The 27,551-nt window shown below is 41.9% G+C and overlaps 11 protein-coding genes and 2 non-coding genes across 13 annotated transcripts; 4 read left to right on the forward strand and 9 right to left on the reverse strand.

Annotated features, from left to right (window-relative positions):
- The first annotated feature begins 1,478 nt into the window (after nt 1-1,478).
- V1514DRAFT_306725 (uncharacterized protein) lies at nt 1,479-5,071 on the forward strand. Its single transcript, XM_066925681.1, has 4 exons — nt 1,479-1,719; nt 1,810-2,100; nt 2,186-4,215; nt 4,408-5,071. Exons 2-4 carry the CDS (start codon nt 1,978-1,980, stop codon nt 4,799-4,801), a joined length of 2,547 nt encoding a protein of 848 aa, XP_066783339.1. The 5' UTR covers nt 1,479-1,719; nt 1,810-1,977; the 3' UTR covers nt 4,802-5,071.
- On the reverse strand, nt 5,016-7,068 carry V1514DRAFT_330745 (uncharacterized protein). The gene is made up of 3 exons (XM_066927555.1): nt 6,946-7,068; nt 6,760-6,870; nt 5,016-6,664 (listed from the first exon to the last, which is right to left on the reverse strand). Exons 1-3 carry the CDS (start codon nt 6,962-6,964, stop codon nt 5,175-5,177), a joined length of 1,620 nt encoding a protein of 539 aa, XP_066783340.1. The 5' UTR covers nt 6,965-7,068; the 3' UTR covers nt 5,016-5,174.
- Nucleotides 7,069-7,504: 436 nt separating this feature from the next.
- V1514DRAFT_330752 (40S ribosomal protein eS24) lies at nt 7,505-8,613 on the forward strand. Its single transcript, XM_066927556.1, has 4 exons — nt 7,505-7,657; nt 7,832-7,860; nt 8,049-8,356; nt 8,421-8,613. The coding sequence occupies exons 1-4, from the start codon at nt 7,655-7,657 to the stop codon at nt 8,474-8,476; spliced, it is 396 nt and encodes a 131-aa protein (XP_066783341.1). The 5' UTR covers nt 7,505-7,654; the 3' UTR covers nt 8,477-8,613.
- Nucleotides 8,572-9,557, reverse strand: V1514DRAFT_330756 (dihydrofolate reductase-like domain-containing protein). Its single transcript, XM_066927557.1, has 2 exons — nt 9,183-9,557; nt 8,572-8,999 (listed from the first exon to the last, which is right to left on the reverse strand). The coding sequence occupies exons 1-2, from the start codon at nt 9,496-9,498 to the stop codon at nt 8,629-8,631; spliced, it is 687 nt and encodes a 228-aa protein (XP_066783342.1). The 5' UTR covers nt 9,499-9,557; the 3' UTR covers nt 8,572-8,628.
- A 6-nt stretch (nt 9,558-9,563) lies between these two features.
- V1514DRAFT_352216 (uncharacterized protein) lies at nt 9,564-10,670 on the forward strand. The gene is made up of 2 exons (XM_066929487.1): nt 9,564-9,917; nt 10,008-10,670. Exons 1-2 carry the CDS (start codon nt 9,843-9,845, stop codon nt 10,497-10,499), a joined length of 567 nt encoding a protein of 188 aa, XP_066783343.1. The 5' UTR covers nt 9,564-9,842; the 3' UTR covers nt 10,500-10,670.
- Nucleotides 10,671-11,274: 604 nt separating this feature from the next.
- On the reverse strand, nt 11,275-13,770 carry V1514DRAFT_342699 (uncharacterized protein; the record flags this gene model as incomplete). The annotated part of the gene is made up of 2 exons (XM_066929117.1): nt 11,275-11,579; nt 11,634-13,770. The coding sequence occupies 2 exons, from the start codon at nt 13,768-13,770 to the stop codon at nt 11,275-11,277; spliced, it is 2,442 nt and encodes an 813-aa protein (XP_066783344.1).
- Nucleotides 13,771-14,308: 538 nt separating this feature from the next.
- V1514DRAFT_342700 (uncharacterized protein) lies at nt 14,309-15,213 on the reverse strand (the record flags this gene model as incomplete). Its single annotated transcript, XM_066929118.1, has 2 exons — nt 14,309-14,994; nt 15,036-15,213. The coding sequence occupies 2 exons, from the start codon at nt 15,211-15,213 to the stop codon at nt 14,309-14,311; spliced, it is 864 nt and encodes a 287-aa protein (XP_066783345.1).
- Nucleotides 15,214-15,427: 214 nt separating this feature from the next.
- V1514DRAFT_330763 (hydroxymethylglutaryl-coenzyme A synthase C terminal-domain-containing protein) lies at nt 15,428-17,138 on the reverse strand. The gene is made up of 3 exons (XM_066927558.1): nt 17,024-17,138; nt 16,858-16,960; nt 15,428-16,807 (listed from the first exon to the last, which is right to left on the reverse strand). Exons 1-3 carry the CDS (start codon nt 17,078-17,080, stop codon nt 15,621-15,623), a joined length of 1,347 nt encoding a protein of 448 aa, XP_066783346.1. The 5' UTR covers nt 17,081-17,138; the 3' UTR covers nt 15,428-15,620.
- A 960-nt stretch (nt 17,139-18,098) lies between these two features.
- V1514DRAFT_t46 lies at nt 18,099-18,171 on the reverse strand. The gene has a single exon. It is a non-coding gene; the product is annotated as a tRNA-Thr (tRNA).
- Nucleotides 18,172-19,348: 1,177 nt separating this feature from the next.
- V1514DRAFT_t45 lies at nt 19,349-19,421 on the reverse strand. Its single transcript has one exon. It is a non-coding gene; the product is annotated as a tRNA-Thr (tRNA).
- A 3,364-nt stretch (nt 19,422-22,785) lies between these two features.
- On the forward strand, nt 22,786-24,775 carry V1514DRAFT_330778 (uncharacterized protein). The gene is made up of 2 exons (XM_066927559.1): nt 22,786-23,046; nt 23,174-24,775. The coding sequence occupies exons 1-2, from the start codon at nt 22,897-22,899 to the stop codon at nt 24,584-24,586; spliced, it is 1,563 nt and encodes a 520-aa protein (XP_066783347.1). The 5' UTR covers nt 22,786-22,896; the 3' UTR covers nt 24,587-24,775.
- V1514DRAFT_367674 (homoserine dehydrogenase-domain-containing protein) lies at nt 24,720-26,208 on the reverse strand. Its single transcript, XM_066929877.1, has 5 exons — nt 26,084-26,208; nt 25,420-26,030; nt 25,070-25,368; nt 24,916-25,020; nt 24,720-24,866 (listed from the first exon to the last, which is right to left on the reverse strand). The coding sequence occupies exons 1-5, from the start codon at nt 26,112-26,114 to the stop codon at nt 24,794-24,796; spliced, it is 1,119 nt and encodes a 372-aa protein (XP_066783348.1). The 5' UTR covers nt 26,115-26,208; the 3' UTR covers nt 24,720-24,793.
- A 67-nt stretch (nt 26,209-26,275) lies between these two features.
- V1514DRAFT_306747 (Rix1 complex component) lies at nt 26,276-27,494 on the reverse strand (the record flags this gene model as incomplete). The annotated part of the gene is made up of 4 exons (XM_066925682.1): nt 27,388-27,494; nt 27,262-27,334; nt 27,105-27,209; nt 26,276-27,048 (listed from the first exon to the last, which is right to left on the reverse strand). Exons 1-4 carry the CDS (start codon nt 27,430-27,432, stop codon nt 26,276-26,278), a joined length of 996 nt encoding a protein of 331 aa, XP_066783349.1. The 5' UTR covers nt 27,433-27,494.
- Between the last annotated feature and the right edge of the window lie 57 nt (nt 27,495-27,551).

Below are 27,551 nucleotides of genomic sequence, written 5' to 3' on the forward strand. Positions count from 1 at the left end.
CCCAGGTGAGGCCATGAGGACTTGCGTGCGGATTGTCCGTTTGTTCCCTTCTCCCCCAGTGGCAGGCCTGGGACTGTGGAAACCAAAATAATAAGAAGCGTTCTTCCTTTTCGTCACAGATTTGGCTCATGATAGGGAACGAGATCTCGTTACCGCGGGCTCTTTTCAACGGGTTAAAAGTAAGAAATGGGACGGCAAATAGAGATGGAATAATGTCGTTTTCTTTACAGTATTGGTTGAATTCGGCATTGACATGGTTCTCATGGCCGTCGAGTACCAGCATCCTCCAACGACCATTTCGACGGGCCCTTGAATGCTGTTTGAAGTATTTGTGCCACTCGAAGCCCGTAGTATGGTTGGGTTCCAGCCGGATCGTTCGGAAAGTTCAGTCGGCTGGAATGTGGTACCTGGGTAAGCCTTGTGGAATGTGGCCACTGGGGTTACCAAGGCTTACCCTGGTACCACATGGCCATCCGCTCGCAATGCTGCACATTGCTGTCGCCCATTTTCGATTGCCGTGCTGAATAACATTTGACATTTCAACGCGGCCTGAATAAGAAATAACGATCCTAATCTGGATTTCACACATCTCATAAAGCCTGTGTCATCAAACTTGTAGAAATCGCTGTCGCCGTACTTTGCACATATATCAACGACCAGTCTGAACAATGCGCCTAATACGCCAGAACGTTTTTGTAAAGTCTTCTGGTAGTCATATACGTAGGAGATATGCGTGCGAAGATCTGGTTGTAGAGCAATAAAGCGGTCGGTCCGGTTCTTCCAGACGCGTCGTGACCACGTTTAGCCATCAGAAGATTGACCATGTCTTGCACGTGAAATCCAACTGCAGTATGTACTGAATCATCGTCTCCTCCTCCTTCTCTTGCAGGTACATTGTAAATACAGCCCATTCGTAGTCCTCAAAAAAAAGGTGAATATTTTATTACATGACGAATTTCAAAATGAAAATAAAATAAAATAAAATAAAATAATGAGCTCTGTTGGGCATAAACCATTATGACCTACTTCCGGAAACTAAGGCTCAACAATTCATTTGATTGCACTTCTTTTAGTGTTGAAGCCATCTTTAAGCCATTAGTTACCATTAAGACGCCAGTACAAACATGTCATGCGTATATGTAAAATATGTAACAGGGTACTACGGAGAAAAAATAAAGACAAATATCTCATGCCAAAAAAATAAAAATGCGGTTCGGTTCAGTCATGCAGGATAAATGTTCCTTTTATAATACGGTCACCTACTAACCATATAATTTATAATAATAAATATACACTGGCACCCGACTTTTGCGAAATGAATTAGCATTCCAGCAATGCCAGAATAGGCAAACACTATCTGATCATGAAGTTGAAAGGCCGTAGACTTTACCCCATTGGGAAAAGAAATGTGGCCCCAGCGCCCAGCGCCTCTGTATTTGATTGATATAGTTCGAAGCCCCGGAAACCGATAATACACAAAACATCCCGAAAAAAAAAAAAAAAGAAAAAACGACCAAAGTCGATATCAAAATATAATCTCGAAACTTGAAGGCTAGATAAAGCTTTGGCTTATTGCTTTGATTGTTTAAGAATTGGAACTATTTTGCAAAATATCTTGAGCTTCGTAAAGCCGGTTGACTCATTTGTTTTGTTTATTTTTCACCGAAGCACTTTTTTGTTTTTGTTGTTTACAAAGTGAATATTTATATGTCAAATTTGGTAAGATTCCGAACCAACCAACAATTTATTTCTTTTTGATTTTTTTTACCTATATACTAACTGAATATTTATTTATTTTTTTTTAAAAAGAATTTTTTGAATGGAATATTTTGTTTAGCTCAAAGAAAGGAAGAAAAAAAAACCTTTATGAATTAGAACGGGATTCTGTTTGGCAGAAATTTTTTATATGGTTTGACAATCAAGATAACGAAATTGAAAATTTTTCTTTTTTTTTTTAAGCACAAAATAAGAATACGAATGCCTCGTGAACGTCGCAATACCTTTGTCCTGCAAGAACGTATAGACATTCTTGAACGTCGTGCTTCATTACTTCAAGCCGAAAACCGGGTTGCGTTCCAAACCAATCGAGAACTTTTCAAGGTATAATATTTTGTATTGTATTGTTTTGTTTATTTTAAACTTTTTTTTTTCGAATTTTGTTAATGAAATTTTTCATTCCATATAGCGAATCCAAGAACTTAATTCATGCTTGATTGCATCTGAATCATTAGTCGAGCGACTTCTTTCCGCCCAGGGGTTACTACCCGATTCTGAGCTGTCTGATACCGATGGCACCGCAGATTCATCGTTTGATAATAAAAACCGGCAACAAAATTTGATTGAAACTCGAGAACATAGTCATGCCGGAACCATTACCAGCCGGTTAAATCGATTCGAGATTCTTCTTGACGAATTCTGTTCCGAATTTGAAAAATCTGACAACGATGAAGATGACGATGGTGAGGAAGATTATGATTACGATCACAGCAGTCCAATGACGCCAGATGAAAACAAGCCTTTAAATGCTCAATTTAACCTTCACATGAGCAAGACTGCCAGGCCTCGCCGGCAACGCAGAAACCAACAAGCAGCAATTCTTCGAGACCTGGGTCAGGCACCGACAGAACAACGCAGAATCCAAACAAAAGCGTTTAATAATCCGAAATCGACGATCCGATCACCGACATGCTTGAAATTAACTCTCAGTTCGTCATTAGACAAAACCGGCAAGGTTAAGGATAAAAGAGAACCTTCCGACCGCCGGTCGTCATCACGATTGCGGCTCGATCGATCACGGTATCAGGTTGATCCCAAGTTATTAGCTCTTGCCCCGGCTTCACCGTGCACGGACTCACTCACGGAATCAATACTCAGGTCACCTGTAAATGAGCAAAGTAACCGGTTCTCGTCATGTTCGATCGAATCTGGTTCTACCATTGCTTTTTTTACAGACCATCATCAACGCCATCCATCGTCACCATTATCAATTGTATCCGACAACCGCACTGATGAAACCTCAATCCAGTCACCGAATAATCTTGAACCTGAAACCGAACCTGATGTGCCTGCAAGACGAGCAGACAAGTACAAGTTTACCTCGGACGAGATTTTTTACAATCATTCCAAATTGAATAAGCGGTTGCTCAAGGTTCAATCAATTGCAGATTTCCATCATGCTGCAGGTCCAAATTGCGACGATGAACCTTGCAAGACAAACAATACTAAACACAAATCAATAAGGCCCAGAAAATCAATGCCAAACTTAACCAGGAAGTCGTCGTTGTTATTACTATCAGATACGTTGTCGCCGACATTGGCGATTCCAACCTCAGCGATCACAAACGTGTTGGACACGTCACCGATATGTTTTGCCCCTCCAGTTGTTTCCACGACAAAGTCGTCGTTAATTTCGACAATGAAATTATATGAGGAGAGCCATGATAAAACGACAAACCAACAACAGACAAGACGGCAGTCATCTTCAATATTATCAACATCATCATCATCATTATTAACGACAAAAACTACAACACTGATTAATTTTTCCGCTAATAATGCACCGCTCAACATTTCAACAACTTATTACGCTGATTCAGTGCCATCCGATGTGATACCAGACAACGTAAATGATCCATCCAACCAGGCTAGTTTGGCGGTGAAAACTCAAAAGAGAAATGCATTTAGCACATTATCAAAATACATTTTTTCGGTATTTAAACCCACGGTTATGCCAGACCGGTTGGCCGTGGACAGGCATGAACCCTTAATATTAGAACCAGCTCAAGACCATGCGGACGAAGACGTGGTTCGATTTGAACGACAAGAGAATACTAGTCAAGATACTGGTTATAATCAATTAGCCGAAGTAGTGACTGAGCAAATTGAAGATGATCAAGGACCGGACAATATGATAGATGATGATGCTGTTTCTGAAGAAATAGAAGATTATGAAGAAGACGATGATAATGATAATAACAATAATAATAATGATGATGATGATAATGATGATGATGATGATAATGAACGAGAAGATGATGACGATTGGCCGAAAGATTTATTTAATGAAGAACTCGATAACTCGACGAATGAACCGACCCAAACTGAAACTAGTCAAATATTAAAACGTGCGACTCAGCAATGCCAATCTTCTGATTCGCCATCTTCCGAGCACTTTGATTTCGCTGATACGCCGCAGCCCACGGATGAAGCTAGTTTGTCAATCTTGGTTGACAATGGTGATGCCGTATCATGCAAGACCGAACCAGTCGCGTCCAAACGATCATCTTGGTTGTTCACGACTTCAAACCTGACCGCTGATTTGACTGGTAGTAATCTAGCACCGGATACTTACGATTCGAAAGCATCTGGTAACATCATCAACAACAATAATAATAATAACGTGTTAAGTTTAGCGTGGATGAACATTTTCAAGAAAAAACCAGCGTCTGAAGATTACGTGTCGTTTCCTCATTTTGCATCGACTCATGGTTCGGCTCACGGTGGGCTTCGACATTTTAAGTCAATGACGGCGATTGATCAAGCGAATGCAGGTTCGTGCTCGTCACGGCATAGCATCAGCAGTATCGGTGCATTAACAAGTGGCATCAACGGCAACGGTAAGGGCAACGGTAGTAATCGCAATTCTTACCTGGATGCGTTGTTTAACGGGCCACATGTTAATATTTACAACGGCATCAGTAGTCAATTAGCATCTCGATTAAGGGAGTACAAGGATGCGGTTATCAGCACGCCGGTGGATGAGGAAAGCCTTAGAGATGCGTTAACTCAATATTTTGCATAATTTTACTTTTTTTTTTCTTTTTTAGTCCTACATAATTGTTCATTTTTTTTTTTTTTTACGATTTCACGATTCAAAAATATTCTTACGTTTTACGTTTTCATGTTGTACTTTTCTTAGTTTTGGTTTGGAAATAATTTTAATTTCCCAGTTTACGTTTTTGTCAATGTAATGAGCATTTGGTCATTTTTATATATTATTAATTCATAATTAATAAATGCATTTAATTTCTCTATTGATATTAATACAATGATATTTAAATAAATAAACCCCATCTTACATCATGCCTCCTAAAAACCATCACTCTAAATAAAATTAAATATATATATATATTATTAATAAAATATGAACCAATACCGTACTGAGGTAAGTTAAACTAATTTTTCTCGTCAGCGTCAAGCTCGGCCACGTTGGTATAATATTGAGCTGGTTGTTCAAAATTTCGCCTCGGACCTTGCACGGGCTTAATCTTGCTCGCGATGGCTTCATCATACGTGGGCAGGGCCACGGATGCATGCGACGGCGTTTGATCTGGAATGGCGCCCAGTTCGGACTCGATTCGGGAAGCGGATGACGTGGAAGGTAATGTAGTTTGTTGTTGTTGTTGTTGTTGTTGTTGTTGTTGTTGTTGTTGTTGTTGTTGTTGTTGTTGGATTGGTAAAGATTGGTTTTGAGCGTATGGATTATATCCGTCATTGATATCGTACGGGCTTGTGGTAATGACTGCTGGTACGGGATTGTTATTTTGAGCTTGCAATGCTTGCACTAAAGATTCTGGAGGTTTAATACCGGAATACACGTCCACGTCGCAAACCAAGTTGATCAGGTCAACCTGACCATGCGCACCACTTGACACGCCAGCAAAGATTTCGAGCGCGTATGACCGTTCGATATTGCAAGTGGCAAACGTGGGCGCGACCGTGTCAGGAATCACGGCGTGCAGCCACGGGCGCGGATCAAATTCGGCTTCAAACAGGTTGCCGCCGTCAATGGCAACTGGGTTTGAGCAACCCACCTGAAGATCTTTCAAGTCAATCACAACAAGCGACAATGTGATTTCTTTTTCTTGTTCTTGTGCCTTGACTCGCGTGTTTGCAATCAGGTTCACGGTTAACGATCGCAGATAAATTGCTGACGTGATGGAAGTTGACGACGTGATAAAAATTTTGAGCGGGATCGGTTCCAGAGGCACAATGATGGGTGGATTGTTTAGCCTGATTTCAAAAAAGAAAGGCAGGCCTGGCTTTTGAATCGATGCAGGAACTTTGGAAGATTTGAAGGAAAAGAAACTTTTCTTTCTGGTGGAAGGTTGAACTTCTTCGGAATAATTGAACGCATGCTTGCGACGAACAAAGAATTGCTGATTACTGGATGATGATGATGATGATGACGACGACAACGACAACGGCCGCGGCGGTTCGATTGGTAAGAAAACAAAAGGCGAATATTCCCTGTTGTTTAATTTAAAAAATGAAGATTTTTTAACCGTAACTTTAAAAAAATACTTCACGACAGCTTCTTGCAGTCCCGAGAACGAAGGCGGCAACGTTGCGGTTACGTGGGACGTGGGATCTTTTGAATAATTTGCACCACGAGCAAACGAAAGTTTTGACATGAAACTTGAAGACGGCAAGCATTTGTTGTTGATTGGTAATTTAAATTCAAACGGATAATAATAATCACCAGCGGCAAGAGTATATCCATCCTTGCCGGTGCCGTGTTGGTTCTCAATTTGTTGCATGTCTGGTGGTGGGAACACGGTTTGCGTCAGGTACAACACCTTGTGAGATTCAATAACGACTTTTTTTGAATTTGATTTTTGCTTTTCCGGATGTTTTGGAACTGTAAGATTTGTCCGAGACACGCCTGGTAATGATAAACAAATAAATAAAATGGTTAGGACATGTTTTTTTTTTTTTTTTTTTTTTTTTTTGAAAACAAAACAGGCGAGGCATGCTCACCTTCTACTTTAATCACGATGCTCGAGATCGTCTCCTCGGATGATAACCGAAGATGAATCTTGCCAATTATCTCATCAAGACATGTGAACGTGGTTCCATGCCGCTTGTCGACTGTAACGTACACAAAACAAAACAAATTAGAGACTATTAAAACAAAAAAAAATCAGGGAAGTAGGTCTGTAATACTTTCGATCGAGACTGGCATGATTCAACACAAGACCCCAAGCACAGTCCAATGGACAGAATTGCAAAATATATGTATATATATAATATATATATATATTGTAAAGAAGCACTGGAAAAATAGATGGTTTATATTATGCTACAAACATTACGTAAAGTGACGCGTAATTGAATTTATCAATGCCATTTGTACAGCCGCGTAGCGTGAAAATGAAATGAAATGCGAACTGACCAACCCGACCATAGCCGCATGATGACAAGCATGCAAATGTAATTGGCTTAACGCATGCATATTTGCATTGTATTGTAGTTTGGTTTGCAAAACCGCACCTGGCATTTAATCGGCACAAATTCAGCAGTTGTTGCCGACCAGGTTGCGGTGACGTAATAAATAACGTAATGAATAAACGCTAAGTTTAATTAATTAAACCTTGTTCAAGCCGTGCCCTAACCAGCCATGCACCCCTAAAAAAAGGCCGCTTAGGGCTAAATGACAAACAGCAGTCACGCACACGCCGGCGCTTTGGTTTTGGCCCCGTTTTGCCCGCGCTTTTTTTTGCAGCACAAATTCGACGTCGCCAGTTTTGCTGAGCAAAAGTCAATTTTGGCGTACGTAACCGGTCGTTATTATTCACCCAGGTCAAACTCAGCTCGGCTTGCCTTTTTTCGATACTCAGCACTCGAACAATATCATTTCGCATCTAATATAAAAATGGTATGATTCAATAATAATGCATTCCTTTGTGTGTGGAGACGGATTCCCCTTGTTTTCTTTTTTGTTCATGTTCATGTTCGAGAAGGCAGAGGGGGGAGTCGATGTTGTTTTTCATGATTTAATGGAGATTTTTTTTTTTTCAAAAAAAATTATTAACATGATGTTTAATTGCAGAGCGACTCCGTCACTATTCGCACCAGAAAGTAAGCGCAGAGAAGGGAAAAGAAGAAGCACAACAAATAAGAAATATGCAATGTCCAAAATCCAAAAGTTTCAGCAGAGTTGTCATTTAGATTTGCATTGGAAATAAACGGGAGCGGGAACGGGAACGGATGGATTTTGGGTGTTAGCATAGTTTGATGCATTCTTGCTAACAAAAATTATTTTACAGGTTTCTCAGAAACGCCTTGCTCGCCCGTCGTCAGATGGTTGTGGACGTGCTCCACCCCAGCCGGGCCAACGTTTCCAAGGACGAAGTCAGGGAGAGACTTGCCACGCTTTACAAGTCTGACAAGGATGCCATTTCAGTGTTTGGATTCCGCACTCAGTTTGGTGGTGGCAAGTCTACCGGATTTGCGTTGATTTACGACAGCAATGCCGAGCTCAAGAGATTCGAGCCTAACTACCGCCTTGTCAGAATCGGCCAAGGTGTGAAGGTTGAGAAGCCCAGCAGACAGCAAAGAAAACAGAAGAAGAACCGTAAGTGAATTATTATTATGATAATGATGATGATTGTTTTATTTTAACAATTTTTTTTATACAGGTGGCAAGAAGACCCGGGGAACAGAAAAGAAGGCCGGCAAGCGGGAGAAGAACTAAAAAAATCATTGATGTTATATATATGTACGGTTTGGTTTTTGTTGTTATAAAAATGGTTGAATTTACATAGTAAATAATGTCAAGCAAAGTTAATAGCTCTTACGTGCTGTGTAGTTATTCATTTATTTATTTATTAGGTACATGCAACGTATTTATGATGCTCGTTCCCATAACGTAAACTCGTATTCGAGCCCGTTTGATGCCCGCAGGCGATGACCGGCCTGTTCAGGCACGAGCGCGAGTGCCTGTTTGGCACGCATGCCTGCCAGCACTGCCCGCAATTGGTTGTGAGATTTTTGTACCCATTGACCGGAATGCCTAAATTCGGGCAAAAAAGTGTCGTATTTGTTGTCGGATTCGGATTCGTCGTAAACGACCGTGAGAAAGATCCTGGTGACTTGCGGTAATGACAGTGCTTGCTCGTAAACCTGAGCACCTCCGATAATGTATATAACTTGCTCTTGCTGGTGGCTTAAACCAGCAAGGGCTTTACTCAGTGATGAAAATGCAAGAACGCCTTGACTATAAAACAGCAAAAAAAAAAAAAAACATTTAAAAAAATGCGAGAAATAACACAAGACAGAACATGTTAGATTATTATTTTTATGTATATATATAAAACAACAAGAGTAAATTGCAATTAATTTAATTGATTTTTTTTTTAAGAAAAAAAAAAAAAAGCACAAGCAATGATGAAAACTTTACCCAAAATTAGTCACCGTTCTCGAAAGAACAACGTTCGTGCGATCACGCAACGGCCTAAACCTGGCCGGAATCGAATCCCATGATTTGCGACCCATGATTACGACCGGATTCGGCCGAAGGTCATGATCATGTTCATCTTCATCATGATGATGAGGTGCGGACGTGACGTGCTTGAAAAAAGCCATGTCGGTTGGCAATTTCCACGGCAACGTGCCGGCACGACCGATGCCTAATGACGCATGAGTGGCAGCCACCACAAGCGTGATTGGATGTTGCCATGACCTTGCTGCTGCTCCGTTCGTGGTCGCGGCAGGCATTATGAATTTATTCTTTGCCAACGTTCGTTCGTTCGTTCGTTCGTTCGTTCGTTCGTTTGTTCGTTTCGTCGTCGTTTTTTTTATTTACACGCATTCACGCGTACGCGCGATGGCTTGCTGGGGAGCGGGCCGGGTAAGTCGTATTTGCCGACTTGGCCCGCATTAATTACTTCACCAGATGTGGTTTGGCATTAATTACCCCAGGGATCTGCAAGGGTCTTTTTTTTTCTTTTTTAAATTATATATAAGCTTGCAATTGAAGTTTCAAACTATTTTAAAGGGCTGAGCTGTGTCGGGTTTTTGTGTTTTTTTTGAATCAAACTCAACGCTCAAGCCCAAGAGAAATGGCCAGCAGTACCGTGACTGGGGTTGTTATCGATGCATTAACGGTTATTGAACTTTGGATCACGAGGATATCGGTATGTTACATTAAACAAACAAGCCAAAATGAGCTCTCGTTTTTTTGTTTTGGTTTTGTGGTTGAAAGGCTGCTGACTGGGGTGGAATAGATCTTTATGGCGGTATTGCTCATGGGTCCAACCGCAATCTTGATTGCCTACGATATTGCCGTGTATATCTGGCGAACTGCTGATTCGTCTGCTTCTGAACTTGTTTTGAACTTGAGGTCATCATCATCATTATCATCGCCTATTCCGTCCTCTACATCGTCGTCGTCGTCATCATCGCCGCATATCCTCACCACGCCGGTACCAATCAGCAATGCAACCCCGGCCGCACCAGCAAATCCAGCTTGGCATAAGCAAGCAAGCGCGGTACAGTTTTATAGAAAACTCATCATCAAACGGCAACCTTCACCATCCAAGCAAGCCATCACGGCGTCTGCGGCTGCTACCACGACTACTTCGTCTTCCTCGTCTTCATCTACTTTTTGTGCCACTTCATCGGTCTCATCGTTTGATACCACCACAGTCATGGTAACCGGTATCGATCAATTACCTGGCGATCACGCAAGCACGGTCCGCATACGGCAAGGTCATTGATATGCTTGTTTTATAAGCCTTTTTTTTTTTAATGACTCTGGGATAATGATTTTTTTTCTCTTTTTTATAAATTCGGAGTTTGGGATTTTACGGGATTTATTTTTTTTTTCACTAGCTCTTTTTATATAGCTCTTATAGTGGTGTTTTTTTTATGTGGGCTTTGATGGTTTTTTTTTTTTTTTTTTTTTTTTGGTTTGGTTTGCTTTTGTTAAAACCGTACAATTACAAGAGAACCGCTACATTTGCAATTCTTTTTCCAATGGATAGATATGGCCTTACAACTTTTTTATTTTTTATTTTTTATTTTTTATTTTTTATTTTTATTTTTTATTTTTTTTTAATCCCCCCGATAATGGATTGGTAAAGTAAATGGGTATGGCAAAAATTACGTTAACCGTTTAAAATAAATTAGATTTTTAAAAACAAGCCAGTGTTCGATACAAACCAATAGTTATGCGTATTGTAGTAGTATTAAAAGTAAGTAATAACAAGTTATACAAATTGAATTTTTTTTTTTATCTCAAAAGCCAACGCACGTACACTTGTGTTTAAAACCTGTTTCAAAATTGTGTGCAAATTAAATTTAAACAAAAAAAAAAAACCTCGTCAAGTAAAAGGAAAAAGAGAAAAAAGAGAGATGCCATCATTAAAAAAAAAAAAAAAGAAACCCATAAACTCCTAAACCACATACAATATATATATATATATATAGATCAAACCAAACAAACCCATAAAAACCACTCCACATCATTATTAATCATCAACTTGTTTTGCATCATCCGATGTAGACCTTGTTCATCGATGAAATTTCCTTGCACAACAACGCCCAATCCATGTCACGCTTGTGTCGTGACCCGCCCCGACGAACCGATTCTTCCTCTTCCCATTTCATTAGCTCGTACATGAACCTAAGATTAGGTTGAATAATCACGTTCAACCGGCGAGCTCGCACGTACAAGTATGCTTGCGGCAGTGACAATTGTTTTCGGCGAATGACTTCGGCAATACAAATCGTAGCTGATCGTGAAACTCCTGCCCGGCAATGAACCAGCACTGGTTCTCCCAATCGACAACCTTCATCTATACCCATGGGTTAGTATATAAAACCAAAAAAAAAATCACGTGTTTACTCACCAATGAATTCCAAACATTCTTCAATACTTCGACTTAACGAATCAATCCCGTCATCCTGAATTTGATCAATATATTTCAACTGCGCAAATCCCTCGACCGGTTCCAAAGATGAATTGCAGGTTAATGTCGTCGCCATGGTCTCGCAAGATTGACTCATGCGCTCGTTTCCACCTTCGCATTCATGTGCATGTTCGCTCACGTTTTCATCCGGCATTCGCCAATCAATCGTTTCCCCAATCGACAATACTCTCTTAATACCCAACAACCGTAACAGCTCGGGATTGTTCGCATGGCCCAAGTTGCCCAAGTACATGTGGGAGAAAATCTTGGACGGCAGGCTGCCGTCCATCTTCATGTACCAGCTGGGCAATTCCGGTACGATGCCGTCTTGATAATCGTTATGCACAGGTGAGTTGGCTAGCATGCGAGATTGCAAATGATTCAAAAGAACCAAATCTGCTGGAAACGTGAAAAATTCCCGGTTATAACTGGCATGAAGGTCTATATAAGCCTGAGCAGCGGTCACGCCAGTGGCATACATCACGTACGCTAAGCCGAGTAAACTCGTTTCAGTGTAACCATCAGGGCAAAACAGCAATATTTTCTTGTTATTCCCAATTGCGTGCCGGTATAGCCAATCACAAAAATTAACGATCGAATCCAAATCATGATCCGAAAGATTGCCAAGTGCCAAACTACCGGTCGAAGGAAATTCAAGATGCACGATCGGACTTTGCAAATCTGATTTTTGGCTCACGGATGATGGAAATGATTCCGAGTCCAAATTCTGAAGGTATTGCCTGCTCGGGATAGAACTTCCACCGAGACATTCGACGTATATATCCCAACAAGGAACATCCGGGTCTCCGTTAAGGTAGCTTGAGTCACTCGCCCTCGTCGAGCTAATATTGGCAAGGTTTCCCATATAAAAATTTGAAAGTACTTCACTTGCGGTTGACATGGCACTCATTTCCTTATGTTCATGGTATAAGAAATCCATGGCATATTCATGGCACTTGCCGGTCGAACCAATTGCAACCAGGTTCGGGTATTCATCTTCAAACTTCTCGAATGGATCTGACACAATAAATGTATTATATTCTGGAATATTAGGATTTTTTAATCGGTGATGTCGCTGAGCTTGAGATATACGTTTGGCAAGCCCCAATAAGCCATCAGTAGGCTGACCCTTTTTAGAATACACGACAATATCTGATACGGTAGCAACTTTGGCCACCTGAATGTGGAAATTTCTTAAACCAACTCCTTGAATGGGATCAAGATCAAGAAATCCTTCCTCGTTTGATGATGCATCGGGCAAAATTTCCTTGTGCGAAACCGTTCCTCGTAACTTGCAACTATTTAAGCTGCCCAGTTTGACAAGAGTAATGCATCTAAACTCAGAAGGATGAGAATTGACATGCAACCGGGTTGGATCTAAAAATGCGAGCTGAAATTCGTTGGCCGGATGCAGGCCATGAAGCCAAGGAAAAACTTGTGAGGCATGAGGAAGAGGTTGATGAGCAGCGTGTGTCAATGCATCGTGAAGCTGAGAAGCCGAAATGGCGTATATGGGAGGAACCACAGAGACCTGGCAATAATCATGGGGAGGGAACAAACCCGAAACTGTAGCAGATGACATAAACGGTGGCATGGGGGATGGTGAGGACAAGTCAGATGGTGAAGATAATGAGCACGGCGAATCAATAATGATGGACGACACGCTTGGTGATTTTTGACGCTCGAGCTCGACGACAGCCTCATTCATGGAACTATCCATGACTGCTGCTGGTGTTGTTGTTGTTGTAACAGTCGCAGCCGAGGTGGCCGCTGGTGATTCGACATGGAAAAAATGCCGCTGATCGAGAAGCTGTTCAAGATGAGTAGATGATAATCCGGCAAAAATTCGTGGCTGAGTGTCCGCAGCAGTCAGATGAATTGACGAATTGTCGAAATCGAGTGACGCGACCGCGAATCGTCCTGGCGAGATCGAGAGATCCAGCGCTTCTAAAGATTCCAGTGACGATACCAATGGAGAACTAACTGGTGGTATCACCGGCGTGCCTGATCTCGGGGATGATGTCAACGACGGAGCAGGAGGCGGTGAATTGCGTCGTGGGAAAGCCACGGTTGCCATGGCGAGCAAAAAAAAAACAGGACAGCCGCAGACGATAAGATAATGTGGCAGGAAGCAAAGGAGCAGAAACAATGAAGAAAATCAAAGGCCGCTGCAGTATCGCAGCAAAGCCAGTTGAGCCGGATGATACGAGGTTTGATGTGAACTCGGGCAGAAGTGAGATATATCGTCGTTGCGATGCCGTCGATGTCTGCGATGTCGTCGCAAGTGCTGCGCTGGGCTGGTGATAACGCTTCGCTATCCGATGAGCGCAACGCCGCGGAGCTGATAGAGTTTAATCTCGCCAGCGGTTTCCATGCTGCGCAGCGGCAGATTGAAAACCTTACCTTGCCCGCGCCGTGCGCTTGCCCCTGTGACACCAAATCTTAATCTCGCAGTGGCGGCAGAACTCTAACAGTACATTAACGCATTATGTAAGTGTGCCTTAACTGCTTTAATATATGCCAACTTTTAGTTGAGTGTATTGATTGCTATAGAGTCGAAAAACAATGACAATGTCGAAATCAGATTACGGCTATACGTGGAATGTCCCCTTGATTTAGTTTCTCCATTTAGACTTCTTGGGTCGTGACCCGTTCTCCCTTGCTTCTGCTAATCTCTTTTGATTTGTCTTTCGTCTCCATGACTCCTGTAACTTTGACACGCTTTGACTGAAATCAACGTGAATCCGGCAGTCGTCAATCAAGACTCCTTGCATTTTAAAATACGCTGCCTCGCATGCGTCCTTATCCTCGTATTCAAGAAACGCATATTGAAGTGACTTGCCCGTCAGCTTGTCCCTGATGACCTCACATGACAATATCTTGCCGAACCTGGAAAAAATCAATTCCAGATCTTCATCTTCTGTTACCGGGTTCAGCTTGCACACAAACAAAATGTTCTCTGGTGGTTTAACCTCTGCAAACGGCAAATCTCCAATGATTTCCAAGGTTAACGCTTGCGCCCGGGCATCTTGTTCCCTTCGATTCCTAGCTTTAGTGTCTTCATCTTCATCTTCATCTTCATCTTCATCTTCCACGTCTTCGTCTAAGAGTATCCTACTTTCAAGCTCTGTAATCTCACTTGGCAGTCTTCGTTCGGTCGATTGGCCGCCTCGTTTTTGCACGCGAGAACTCGACGTATCAGGTCTCGGTGCATCTGGCCTTCTGACTGGCTCCGGTCGTGACGGTAAGGATCTGTTATCTGATTTTTCTCTATGCGAACTGTACCGCGAATGATGTCTGCCTGATGATGATGATGATGATGATGATGGTAACGCTGCTAACCCAGAATGTTGACGCGGTCGGTGGTCTCTTGAATCCCTGTTCGAATATCGATGTAAATATCGGTCTGAATGTCGGTCTGAATGTCGGTCTGAACGCCGGTCTGAATATCGGTCTGGATGTCGGTCTGAATACCACTCCCTCGATCGATCTCTTCTTTGGTCGTTGTCCCTATCCGCATTTCGATCCTTATAACTATCTACGTCGCTTCGACTTTTCTTATATCTTTCTTTTTCTTCACCTCTTGCTTTATCTCTGCTTCTTGAATCGCTCATTTCAAATTACCACTGCTCAATAAAAAAAATTCTTTGTGCGGCCAAGTCTCATTAACTACAAACGATAAACTTTATTTTGCGGGTTGGGGTTTGGGAAACTTTTTTGAACAGGCAGTAACATAAACACTCATACCATTAAACGAAAATATATAAATACAGTATAAATACGCAACCGATAAATGAACCCTCATGACTAACTTCTGTAATGTATAAAGAGGAATTCATAACAAGACATTAAAAATAAAACATATATTGTATCTGATGCAAATGTGGAGGAGGGGGGGGAGAAGGGGAAAGGGATATTTGATTTTCTTTATTCCTTAATTGCGTACTCGCGTCGGTACTTCTCATCAACCTTAGTCAAGTAGTACGCGCCTGGAACGATGTTTTCGATCGTACCAACCGGAGTAAAATCTTTCTTTTGATGAGCATTTTCACGCTGCTCAATATAATCTTCGTATTCCTTGGGAGTGAGCTCCACACGGTTCTCTAATCGTTCAAGAAAGTTGAGTTGCTTTCTAATCTCAGACGTGTCACCCTTGACCACGAAGGAAAAGAACGAAGATGCCAAGCCAGAACCGTACGAAAACGCAGCCACGCGCTTGTTCAGTAAATCAGTCGGATCGACGTTGGACAGCAGTGAAACTAAAGATGAATACACGGATGCAGTGTACATGTTTCCACACAACGTGGGACCAGTGATGGACGGCGTCAACCGCTCAGCAGCACGGGTTTTGGCTGCGCCAACGAAAAACTTCTCCACTGACTTATCAGTCAACGAAGCTTCGTAATCGAGTGACTTGATCTCGTCCGGCACTTTAAAGTCAACAGCTTCAGGGTTCAGCAAGTAGTCATTGTACAACAAACGAGCATATGACTTGGACACGAGCTTGCAAGTGGGAGAATGGAAAATTGCGTAGCTGAAACGGTCAATCCCGGTAGGGATGTGTCCGTTGAGTTGCGACAGCACCTTCTTGGCTGCTTTCCTCGTATAAGCCTGGTAAGCGCCATCAAGAGCACGAGTGTAGCACGTCAGTGAAAAATGACCATCAACATAGGGATACTCTGAAGTAAAATCAGGCTTGTAGAAATCATAAGCATGTTCAAAATAAGAACCATGAACCGGGTCGAACACGATGGGCGCGTCAGGTCCAACCAGAATGGCAACAGCACCGGCACCGCCAGTCGGTCTGGCAGCGCCCTTCGAATAAATGGCAATGTCACCAGCAACGACAATCGCATCTCTTCCGTCCCAAGACGAAGATTCAACCCAGTTAATGGCATTGAACAGCGCGTTGGTGCCACCATAGCAGGCATTGACAGTGTCAATTCCTTCAATATCATGATTGTCGGGAAACAATTGCATCAGCACTGACTTGACAGACTTGGACTTATCAAGCAGCGTCTCAGTACCGACTTCCAAGCGGCCAATTGAATTCGGGTCAATGTTGTACTTCTTTAATAATGAAGACACGGCGGTAAGCGTGAACGAGTAAATATCTGCATCAGCAAGTTAGACCAAACCGCAGTCACGACTCATGTTGTCCTACCTTCGCGGTCGTTAGGAAAGGCCATCTTGGTCTGGCCTAAACCAATTGTGTATTTCCCACTTGGAACACCGTCATATTTCTCAAGCTCAGCTTGGGACACAAACTGTATTCGCCCCCCAAGGGTTAGTAGGAAGGTCGCCATTTAAAAGCAAAATCCACCACATACCTGGTTGGGAATGTAGATTTCAATGGCCTTGATACCAATGTTAGTTGGTCGAGTCATTTTGGGCAGTGGAATGTGTAGATATTCAATTGAAGAATAATAATAATAATAATAATAATAATAATAATAATAATAACAGGGTTGAGTAAGATAGATATATATATCGGTACACAATAATACTTACATGCAGGGCAAGTCTTGTGCGAGCAGCAAAAGACTTGGTACTACAAACGCTAGTCCGAATTGGGCCTGATTAGCTCATTACAATTCAATTATCGGAACTGCGCTGTGCTCTTCTCTACGCATACCCCAAACTGTTGAATTGCGCGTAGGTCCTGGCATCCAGCGTACATGCCAGTCCAGCTCCATGTAACAGCTTTTGCTTCGCGAAAATGCGGGACAATCTCGCTACCAGTTCAATTATTACACGCCTGCAACTAATATATAATAAGCAAACCCAGATCCGAATCCGAATCCGAATTCGAATCTCTGAGCACCACGTAAATTTTATCCAGTTGAATAGCTATACGTAGGCGTGGACACGATACGTTATTCGTATTTGGTATTTATTTAGAATTTGACTTATACAAATACTAATAAAACTATAAGAAACTGTAACTGTACAGTCCGTACTCGTGTCCACCCCTAGTTATAACTACGTAAAACTATCATATAATTAGGTGAAGCACAATAACCACCGTTTTAACACTTACGCTAGTAGTAAGTGTTTTTTTTTATCTTATGAAAAAGGAGCCATACAGCACCCCGATTTATATTATTCTATAAATAAATATTGAACATCAACCATATAAGCATATAAGAGTAGAGAAAATAATTATAACATAGCATAAAAGTAATATGAAAAGAGGAAAAAGCAAAGAAAAAGAGCAATAAGCATGACAAGGAATAAGCAGGAAGGACAAAGGGTACCCACAGAACCCAGAGACTCCTCAAACTATTGGCTATCTATCTTGAATGGATCCCAACGAAGGCAGACCGATCAAGGACCCTAAATAAATTAACAAATCTCTAATTCCATAACGTTTTCTATCCCGGCGCAAAAAGTAAAATCAAACATTGCCTTGAATCGGATTTGAACCGATGATCTCAGCATTACTAGTGCTGCGCCTTACCAACTTGGCCATCAAGGCTAATTAATGCTAAATTTAAATTTTTGGTTTTTTTATTTTGCTAACGTCACGTGACCAAACGGCTAATTGGCGCAATGGCTAAGGGTGCGCTGCGTTTTACCCCACCTCCAGAGTTCACAGGTTCGAATCCGGTGTGCGTCTAGCATTATACTCGCGGGCTTGACGTTTCCTCTGTCTCTGTTTTCACACCTTTATCTTCCATATACTCATTTTCTATGTACATATATATTCCAAATACATTCCGGGGTTTTCATCGGGTTTGCTCGGTTTTCCTGTATTAAGATAAAAAAAAATTTTCGGGGTCGGGGTAATTTAAAAACCAAAAAGGCGAGGCCGTGGAGCAGATAGGCCGGCATGAGTGCTAACCAAATCTTGGCACTCAAGCGGACGATCCTGCATAGTGAGAAGACGATCCGGTGAAGGATGGTTCGGCTGGGGCATAACTTTATTAAGCGTAAGCCGTAGCTCAATACAAAAAAAAATTCTAATATGTAAATCATTCACTTAAAATTAAATGGAAGCCGATTTTTAATTTCGACCTTCAATTAAGAAAACATCAAAATTTAATTTTTTTTCCGGGGATCTGGAAAATTGAGCACTCTAATACTTCTCAAGTGATATCCATACATTTTTCATCTGGGATGCTCGACAATTTAAGTCTTAATCTTACCAATGAAAGGAGATTTTGTCATTGTTATAAAATTCCGTTCTTGATCTTTTTATTTTTGCTTGTTGGGTTTTCTATGGTAATCTGCATTCCCCCCGATATATTATTCGCAACCCATTCAGCAAGGTTACTAAAATAAATGTAGTTTGAAAATTGGAATTGCAACTAGTTTAATTCGCATGAGTGTCCGTAATTAGCTGAGCTCTCCACGCTCAGTATTAATGAAAGAGAAACTTGGTTTTTCTTCAAATTTGTGCTTACATTTATTTGACCAAATTCCCGCGCATATGGAAATTGTCTAATTTTATGACCGCGAGGTTAGTTATGTTGTACTAACTAAATTTTTTGTCTCGTTGTCTCGTTGTCTCGTTGTCTCGTTGTCGTTAACATTGTCGTTTATCATAAGAATAAAAATTGAAATTATGTTTTTTGATAACTTTTGTGATTAAGAATTCATTCAATCAATTCATATATTTTAACATTTACTACTGCAAAAAATTTACAAAAAAATGCCTTGAATCGGATTTGAACCGATGATCTCAGCATTACTAGTGCTGCGCCTTACCAACTTGGCCATCAAGGCTGAACTAATATTGTAAAAAAATAAAGTCATTTTAACCTTTTTGCTAATTCTTTTCGCGGGCTTTCTTCAAAAGGACTTACCAGCTCATCGCATTGCGTGAACCTCCACTATGCCCTCAACCGCCGAGAAACGACTCGGAACATTGGCTCAAGCGCTGGCGTACGGTGGAACGGCTTTATAAGTGGCGACCTCTCGCTGCGGAAGCAGCTCACCTAGTCTCATTAGATCATCTCCCCACATCATCACTTTTTTCACCAGAATGGCTACTTGACCACAACAAGGCCGGGCTGCCAGACCCTTCCCAATGTGCATTGTGTCAAGAGGGGCTTGATACTGCAGCCCACCGCCTCTATGAATGTCCCTTGGTTGCTTTACACTGGGACCTTTGTCACCCCAGGAGATTATGTCAGGACCCCTGGAAATTACCCGGGCCAAATTCCATGCTGCCGCTGTCTCGGCCATACAGAATTTGCTCCACGCACGTCGGCGTATCCCATTTCACGGGGACCCCAGTGAAACCGCGATTACCATTCGGTCTGCCTTGGTTGGGAGCCATTCAAGATAGATAGCCAATAGTTTGAGGAGTCTCTGGGTTCTGTGGGTTTCCATTGTCCTTCCTGCTTATTCCTTGTCATGCGTATTGCTTATTTTCTTTTCTTTTTCCTATTCTCATAATACTCTTATGCTGTGTCATATTTATTTCCTTTACTATCTTATATGCCTATATGGCTAATGTTCAATATTTATTTATAGCATAATATAAATCGGGGTGCTGTATGGCTCCTTTTTAATAAGATAAAAAAAAAAAAGTGTCCCCGGGCCTGGGACACTACGCATAGGCTCTCCTCAACCGGACCATCTCCCAGATGACTGCCTCATCACCAGCCAAGGCTTTCTCGCCCAAATCACTGACTTCAAGAGGACGCACGTTTCTCTTTCGGCACCGAGGGCTCCGTTGTGCCCCCAGAGCCCACTAAGCGACCAGACTTTCTGGCGAAGACGCTGGAGTATTGTAAATTCGCTCTACAAATGGAATGGTCGACGCGCAGAGGTCGCACACCTTCTCTCGTTAAATCACGCTCCTACGTCTTCTCGATTCAGTGCGGATTGGCTACTAAATCATAATTTGGCAGCTCTTCCGGATCCATCACAATGCGCGCTTTGTCAAGCTGGCCTCGACACCCAGCAACACAGGTTCTACCATTGCTGTTTCATCGCGCCCCTCTGGGGATCGTGGTCTCTCCAGGAGGTTATGGCGGGTCCTCTCGATATCGGACGTGCGCGGTATCATGCTACGATTGTTACAGCCGTACAAAATCTACATATCTGTAGACGCAGGTACCCATCCCAAAGCGATCCAGCACAGGACGTTAGATGGTTTCAGGATCTGTTTACACGCGCCGCAGCAGCACTCGTCTGCGGTTAATGGTGATCGTTTTGTGTTTTCATTATAATATTTAAAAAAAAAAAAAAAAAAAAAAATGAATGAATGAATGAAAAAAAAAAAGGAAAAAAAGGAAAAAATAGAAAAAAAAAATCCCTGTTGTCGTCTTTGTATCGGATATTTTGCTTCTCGCTTCATCTTTCTGTTATATTCTCTGTTTCTTCGCTCCGTTACACCATTCTTGGTTTACTTTCGTTTGTCTCAATTTGTTCTTGATTTCCTCCTACACTAAGTAGTCAATACAACATAGGGCATTCTGTGTCCCTTTTCAAGATGAAAAAAAAAAAAAAATCACGTGACTAATTTGTTTACCCTTTTAGACTTTTTGATATGTTCTATCTCGGTTATCACGTTTCATTCATTTATGTTTTCGATTTGTTTCTTTGTGAGTCCCTCTCTTCAAGTATAATGAAAGGCTCTTTTTCGTTGTTGTATGTATATAGGTTTACTCGTATATTAGTATTCGTATAGTAGTAATCGTATTCCTATTTAGGTATAAAAGTAGTTACCCTAACCATAAAAATTTCTATAGTAAAGGTTTACGAATACAAATACGAATGTTCGCGTATAATTGTCGTGTCCACCCGTACCACCCCTACTATCCTCATCTTCTCGTCTTTTCAATTTTATTCTTAACATTCGTAGAGTCCAGATATCGACTTAAACTTTTACGATGAAATGTAAGGAAAGATACCCCGGGATTAGGGTTACAGACGATATCGGTTATGTAAGGCTGTCCATCTTCATCTTAATTTCTTTGTACTTTAGACTTCCATTAATATAAATCTACGAATTAGTAAGGCTTTTAACTTCGTTGATAATTCTTGGGCATGGGCGGAGTATGGTTCGACAGTAATGGCTCGAATAAACGTGGGTAACTATGATTGATAGCCCCTAAATCTGCGATGAATGGTGAAGTTTTGATTGGTGATTGTTTGGAACTATTATATGGGAATTTGACCATAAGTAAATAATCTGCCCATTGTTGGTGATGTTGGGAGCAAGCAGTAAGCGCAAATTAAGCGGTTTACGATAGAATTGACTGATTCGGTTTGACCGTCAGTCTGGGGATGATTATAGGTGTCTACATGTTGAGTTTGGTGCCTAGAAGTTGTTGACGAAAAAAAAAGGATGCCGCGAACGAATCTCGAAAGGGGCGTGAGTTCTAATTTGACAGTTCTTGGTATTTTTTTACGCTTTCTAAATGTACGTAATATCTAATACACTTCCTGAGTTTTTGGTCGGGCTTGCTCGGTTTCCATGTTTCAAGATATAAAAAAAACAATGCAGCTCACTTTCAGACTGATTCATCAAAGCAGTCTTCTTCATATTATCGTTTTGCCTTCGTAAAGGACATGTGCATAATCCCTCAGCGACTACGCAGCGTCCTGCATGTAGTGTGTGTAGGGCGTTTCCTACGTATCTTCTCCAGCATGGATTTTATTTTGTTTTTTTACTCAATGCATGCTTATGGAAGATCAAGTATTATGTATCTCATAGAATAATAACTCGTTTTCAATTATAAAAAGAAAAGTGTAGTCTGGCCAGTCGACAAAATAAACATTGTAACCAGTGTAGTTATATCAATCGCAAAGGAACGGTACTGTCCATGTTAGGCCCTTATTCCCCGGAGAACTCGGCTCCCCAGATTTGAGGATTTTATTTCTTACCGGAGACCACGGACACATAGGCAAAAGACAAGCCCGCTCATCCGTATAAATTCCACAAAAGGGCCTTCCGCTAATAAACTACCGCACCAACCAGCCGGCGCACAAGATGTCGCAAGCCGCATAACCGGTCCGGCGACGCCCGCGGTTCGCGACGCCCGCGACGTCACGTGCTCCAAGTCAAGGTTCCGTGGCAAGCTCCGAGTTTGCCTTTAATTGGCTTCGTTCCTATATTTGAACCTCGACCCCGTCTCGGTAAATCAGTTGAATTTCATTTTTGCCCCGGATCTGCTGTTGAGGACATAGATACCTTTCATAATTTTTCTGCTTGATTGTTTGATTTTTTTTTGGCAACGCAGAAATCATGTCCGCAATTCTTAGGTCTCGTGTCCGCAATCCAAAGTTTTTGGAAAAACTTGTAAAGGCTGAGGATACCATCCCACTTTTTAAGTCTGGCGATTATATGGGATGGTCTGGCTTCACCGCTGTCGGCGCTCCTAAGGCAGTCCCTGTTGTACGTATTTTTTTTCCCCCTAGGCATGGGACTTGATTAATATTTTTTGCGCCTTTGCTAGATCTTAGCATTTGCAACGCTGCGTCGATTGTTTCGGTTGTAGAACATAACTAATTGACTTTTTAAGGCTCTTCAAAAATATGTTGAAGAAAATGGACTTGAAGGCAAGCTTCGCTTCAATCTTTTTGTTGGCGCTTCTGCCCCTGATCCAATTGAAGGCAAATGGGCCGAGCTGAACATGATTGAACGCCGCTCTCCTCATCAAGTCGGCAAACGTATCTCCGGCGCGATCAACGATGGCCGCATGCTTTTCTTTGATAAGCATCTCTCTATGTGGCCTCAGGATCTTTCCTACGGTTATTATACCCTCAAAAAAGAAACACCAACCCTTGATGTTACCATTGTCGAAGCTACCGCCATTACCGAAGACGGTGGCATTATTCCAGGCGCATCTGTAGGTGCCTCACCTGAGTTGATTAATTCGTCAGATAAAATCATTATTGAGGTTAACACCAAAATTCCTAATCTGGAAGGTCTTCATGATATCTACGTTCCCGAAGCTCCCCCTCACCGTAAGCCAATTAACATCGAGACTGTTGACCAACGCATCGGTACCAACTACATTCCTGTCGACTTTAACAAGGTAGTTGCTGTTGTTGAGTCTGAATATGATGAGATGACGGGTGCCAATTCACCCGAGGACGAAACCTCAAAGGCAATTGCGCAGCATTTAATTGAATTTCTTCAACACGAAGTCAAGCACGGCCGCATCCCTGAAAACCTTCATCCTCTTCAGTCTGGTATTGGTAACATTGCCAATGCCGTAGTCGGTGGCCTTGCTGATGCCTCATTCAAAAATCTGACCGTTTGGACAGAGGTACTTCAGGATTCGTTCCTTCCCTTCTTCGATTCCGGAAATCTCGATTTTGCTACTGCCACATCTATTCGTCTGTCACCCGAAGGTTTCGAGCAATTCTTCAAGAACTGGGATCTTTACTCCAAGAAGCTTCTTCTCAGACCTCAGACCATTTCTAATTCACCAGAGATCATCAGACGTCTTGGCGTGATTGCCATGAATACTCCTGTCGAGGTTGATATCTACGGTCACGCTAACTCTACCAACGTCTTGGGCTCGCGCATGCTCAACGGTCTCGGTGGATCTGCTGACTTTCTCCGAAATGCTAAGCTCTCGGTCATGCACACTCCTTCGGCTAGACCCACCAAGACCGATCCGTTTGGTCTTTCTTGTATTGTGCCATTTGCATCACATGTCGACCAGACTGAGCATGATCTCGACATCATCGTCACTGAACAAGGTCTTGCCGACTTGCGTGGTCTGGCACCTCGTGAACGTGCTAGAGTTATCATTGACAAAACTGCACATCCTGTCTACAAGCCTATCCTTACTGAATACCTCGACAGAGCCGAAAGCATCGCGCTCAAGAAGGGTTACGGTCATGAGCCTCACATCTTAAGGGATGCTTTGAAACTTCATGTCAACTTCCAGGAGAAGGGTACAATGAGAATTGACAGCTGGTGAAAAAGCATGTGACAGCAGCATCAACTATAAGACGGAAAAAAAAATAATATATGGCATTATAGACGTAAATTTTGAATCTTACTTTTCGTTGGAGTTTTGTTCTCATGGAGAGTACAAACTTATGAACTACATGTTACTGGCAACTTTACACTCAATTCATATTTCATTGTACAAAGAATATATAGACATTTATCTTTTATTCTGTAATTAGTTGGCAACGCGTTCGGCAATCTTAATGACGTCGGCCAGGACTCCCATGGCAGTCACCTCGGCACCAGCACTAAATGAGGTTAGCTTAAATTGTCAAACCCATGCATCTTATTACTTACCCAGCACCCTGCACGATCAATGGATTGTTACCGTAACGCTTGGTGTAAAAAGCAATGACATTATCCGATCCCTTCAACGACGCAAACGGATGCGAGGCGTCGTACCTGTAATTTTAATTAGTACCAATTCGGCTTTGCAACTTGAACTACTTACTTCTCGATGCCAACCTTGACCTTTTGACCATTTGGCGCGCCGGCGTCAATCTTGCCCACAAATCTCAGAACCTTACCCTCGTTTTCGGCCGCAAGTCGCGTCTTCTCGGTTTCGTTGTCGAATTCCGGAAGCTTTGCAAGAAATTCTGAAACTTGTTCGACTTCTTCTAACGGGCGAGGAATCAAAGACTCGACAGGAAATGACGTAGCAGATTGCACTTCCAAGCCAGACAGACGGGCAAGAATCGTGAGCTTGCGTGCAACGTCGAGACCGTTAAGATCTTCCCTGGGATCTGGTTCCTAGATTATTGTTAGATGTACAATTCATTTAAACCGTAAAGCTTATCTTACAGTATAGCCAAGTTCCTTCGCCTTAAGAACAACGTCAGAAAACTTGACTGGCGTCGAATTGCTGATAGTTGAGTATTCATTGAAAATGTAAGACAGGGTACCGGAGACAATACCCTCAATCTTGACAATTTCATCGCCTGTAGCAATCAGATCCTTCAAGGTAGAAATTACTGGAAGTCCTGCACCCACAGAAGCCTCGTGGTAAACGAAACCGGCTTTGGGGTTCGCGGTCAAGTTTGCCGCAGCTTTGAAAATTGCATTCCAAAGACCAAGTTCCGACGAAAATGCCTTTTTATTTGGAGTTGCTATTGACACTCCTTGTTGCAAAAAGAGCGGGTAGACTTTAGATAAGGCCTCTGACGAGGTGTTATCCACCAGGATGACTGGCAATGGTGATTTTTCAAGGTACGCGGCCAGATCACCGGGATTTAAGGCAGTGGCATTGTTGGCAGCTGCCAAATCTGAACTCCAAGAGCTAAGCGGAAGAGGTGAGTATGACTTTGAGATCAATGCCTTGGAAGATCTGGCAATGACAATTACGTTGTATTTAATTGTAGACGACCGAATGGCAGATAATTGATTAATGAAGGCGGAACCAACCAGGCCAGCCCCTGCATCAAATTGTTCAGTGATACAAACAATCCACATGAATTTATAAACTTACCGACGATTGCAATATTCACAGCTTTTGTCATATTTCGTTGTTATTTGTGTGTTTTTTAATGATTGTGTAAGTTGATTTACGTGCAATGCTTGTTTTTTTCTCTACTAGATGGTGTAATTTTGGCGCGAAGCTTAAATTATGATTTCCATAGTTACCAATTAAAATAATACACAAAATCTCAAGTATATACAATTACTGCATTTGCTCCACATCGACCTTGACCTTCTCCAAAAAATCTATGATATGCTTGCAACTTCTGCCCATCTCGCCTCCTTCTCGCCTTCCTTTATCAAGACCTTCCAAAATTCCCGGTAGCATTGGCTCGATGACTTGATATCGAGCACCGATATCCTCTGTTGATAACACTTCGCCATTGGCTGTACCAGATGAGAACAGGCCAAGTCTAGCGTATGGAGATGACGATTTTTTGGGCAGTAAATGCTTTATGGTATCAATATGATAAAGTGGCAATTCGGCCTCTGCCCTTTCTGCGTCTGTTGCATTGTCCGAAAGACCAAGTTTTAAAAAAGCTGCAAAAGCTTCGAGATGACCAGCTGCATTTGACACGGATAGTACACTCGAAGAAAAACCGAGAGTGCTTGAAAATCCACTATCCACGCCAGTAATGGTCCATCCTAACAGTGAACTAAGGCATGTTAATGTCTTAAGCCAGGCTCGGGTAACAATCTGAAATGGAATATCTGGATCATCAATCTTCAGAAGCAGGCTAAGAAATTTAGTAGAATCAGAACGAACATCTGGTGAAATGTGGGTCATGGCGTTCCGTACATACGATACTAGATTGAGTACGTGGGGTCCAAACGAATGTGACGGTATTTCTCTGATCAGTGACAAAGCAGCCGACCTAACTGATTGCGCTTGATCTATTATAAGAGGACCAATCGTGATAAACAAAGATGAGTCTACATCATCTGGCAAATGAGCCTGCAAAAAAGAAATAGCCTCTAATCAAAACAATGTTAAATTCCAGATTACTGAATAAATGTTAAAAATTTCTCACCTCGTCGGCTACTAGCAGCTGAGTGAGTAGTAAGTGATAGATAGTGCGCAAACGTCTCTTTTGATGTTCGATCCTTTGTAATAGACTGAGACGGCAATCCAATAGCTAAATTTGTAAGTCAATCATTTTAATTTTTTAAAAAATTAAATCTGTTTACATTTTGCTTTGAATCCAAGAGCGGTATGTGAAGTGGCTGCTGGTTTGGTCTTGCCAACTTTCAGCTTTGATTTCTATTCTTTTCGTTAGATCTATGCAAGTTTAAATGAACAACAAATAAACGTACCACAAAATCTTTCTTTTTCTCTTTCTTTTTCCTAGCTGAGCCCATGTTAACCCAGCACGTGTAGCTCAATATGTTATTAATAATAATTTAAAGCCTTTTTAATATCAATTTAATGGTCAAAATTTATAACAATGTCGGCGCCGCACAATTTGATCAAATCGTCA

This window comes from Lipomyces japonicus (assembly GCF_038497905.1).
Source record: "Lipomyces japonicus strain CBS 7319 unplaced genomic scaffold V1514scaffold_19, whole genome shotgun sequence".
Lineage (NCBI taxonomy): Eukaryota > Fungi > Ascomycota > Lipomycetes > Lipomycetales > Lipomycetaceae > Lipomyces > Lipomyces japonicus.

Bases quoted from the DNA above. Each gene is read 5' to 3' on its own strand.
- V1514DRAFT_306725 (XM_066925681.1), top strand. From the start codon at position 1,978: ATGCCTCGTGAACGTCGCAATACCTTTGTCCTGCAAGAACGTATAGAC. The intron at 2,101-2,185 runs GTATAATATTTT...CATTCCATATAG, and splicing joins CCAATCGAGAACTTTTCAAG to CGAATCCAAGAACTTAATTC. The intron at 4,216-4,407 runs GTCAATCTTGGT...TAACGTGTTAAG, and splicing joins CCCACGGATGAAGCTAGTTT to TTTAGCGTGGATGAACATTT.
- V1514DRAFT_330745 (XM_066927555.1), bottom strand. The intron at 6,665-6,759 runs GTGAGCATGCCT...TATCATTACCAG, and splicing joins CATCGTGATTAAAGTAGAAG to GCGTGTCTCGGACAAATCTT.
- V1514DRAFT_330752 (XM_066927556.1), top strand. The intron at 7,861-8,048 runs GTAAGCGCAGAG...ATTATTTTACAG, and splicing joins GTCACTATTCGCACCAGAAA to GTTTCTCAGAAACGCCTTGC. The intron at 8,357-8,420 runs GTAAGTGAATTA...TTTTTTATACAG, and splicing joins AAGAAAACAGAAGAAGAACC to GTGGCAAGAAGACCCGGGGA.
- V1514DRAFT_330756 (XM_066927557.1), bottom strand. From the start codon at position 9,498: ATGCCTGCCGCGACCACGAACGGAGCAGCAGCAAGGTCATGGCAACAT. The intron at 9,000-9,182 runs GGTAAAGTTTTC...TGCTGTTTTATA, and splicing joins GAGAACGGTGACTAATTTTG to GTCAAGGCGTTCTTGCATTT.
- V1514DRAFT_352216 (XM_066929487.1), top strand. From the start codon at position 9,843: ATGGCCAGCAGTACCGTGACTGGGGTTGTTATCGATGCATTAACGGTT. The intron at 9,918-10,007 runs GTATGTTACATT...GGGGTGGAATAG, and splicing joins TTTGGATCACGAGGATATCG to ATCTTTATGGCGGTATTGCT.
- V1514DRAFT_330763 (XM_066927558.1), bottom strand. From the start codon at position 17,080: ATGACTCGACCAACTAACATTGGTATCAAGGCCATTGAAATCTACATT. The intron at 16,961-17,023 runs GTATGTGGTGGA...GGGCGAATACAG, and splicing joins AAATCTACATTCCCAACCAG to TTTGTGTCCCAAGCTGAGCT. The intron at 16,808-16,857 runs GTAGGACAACAT...TTGCTGATGCAG, and splicing joins CTTTCCTAACGACCGCGAAG to ATATTTACTCGTTCACGCTT.
- V1514DRAFT_330778 (XM_066927559.1), top strand. From the start codon at position 22,897: ATGTCCGCAATTCTTAGGTCTCGTGTCCGCAATCCAAAGTTTTTGGAA. The intron at 23,047-23,173 runs GTACGTATTTTT...TGACTTTTTAAG, and splicing joins CTCCTAAGGCAGTCCCTGTT to GCTCTTCAAAAATATGTTGA.
- V1514DRAFT_367674 (XM_066929877.1), bottom strand. From the start codon at position 26,114: ATGACAAAAGCTGTGAATATTGCAATCGTCG. The intron at 26,031-26,083 runs GTAAGTTTATAA...AATTTGATGCAG, and splicing joins TGTGAATATTGCAATCGTCG to GGGCTGGCCTGGTTGGTTCC. The intron at 25,021-25,069 runs GTAAGTAGTTCA...TTAAAATTACAG, and splicing joins GTCAAGGTTGGCATCGAGAA to GTACGACGCCTCGCATCCGT.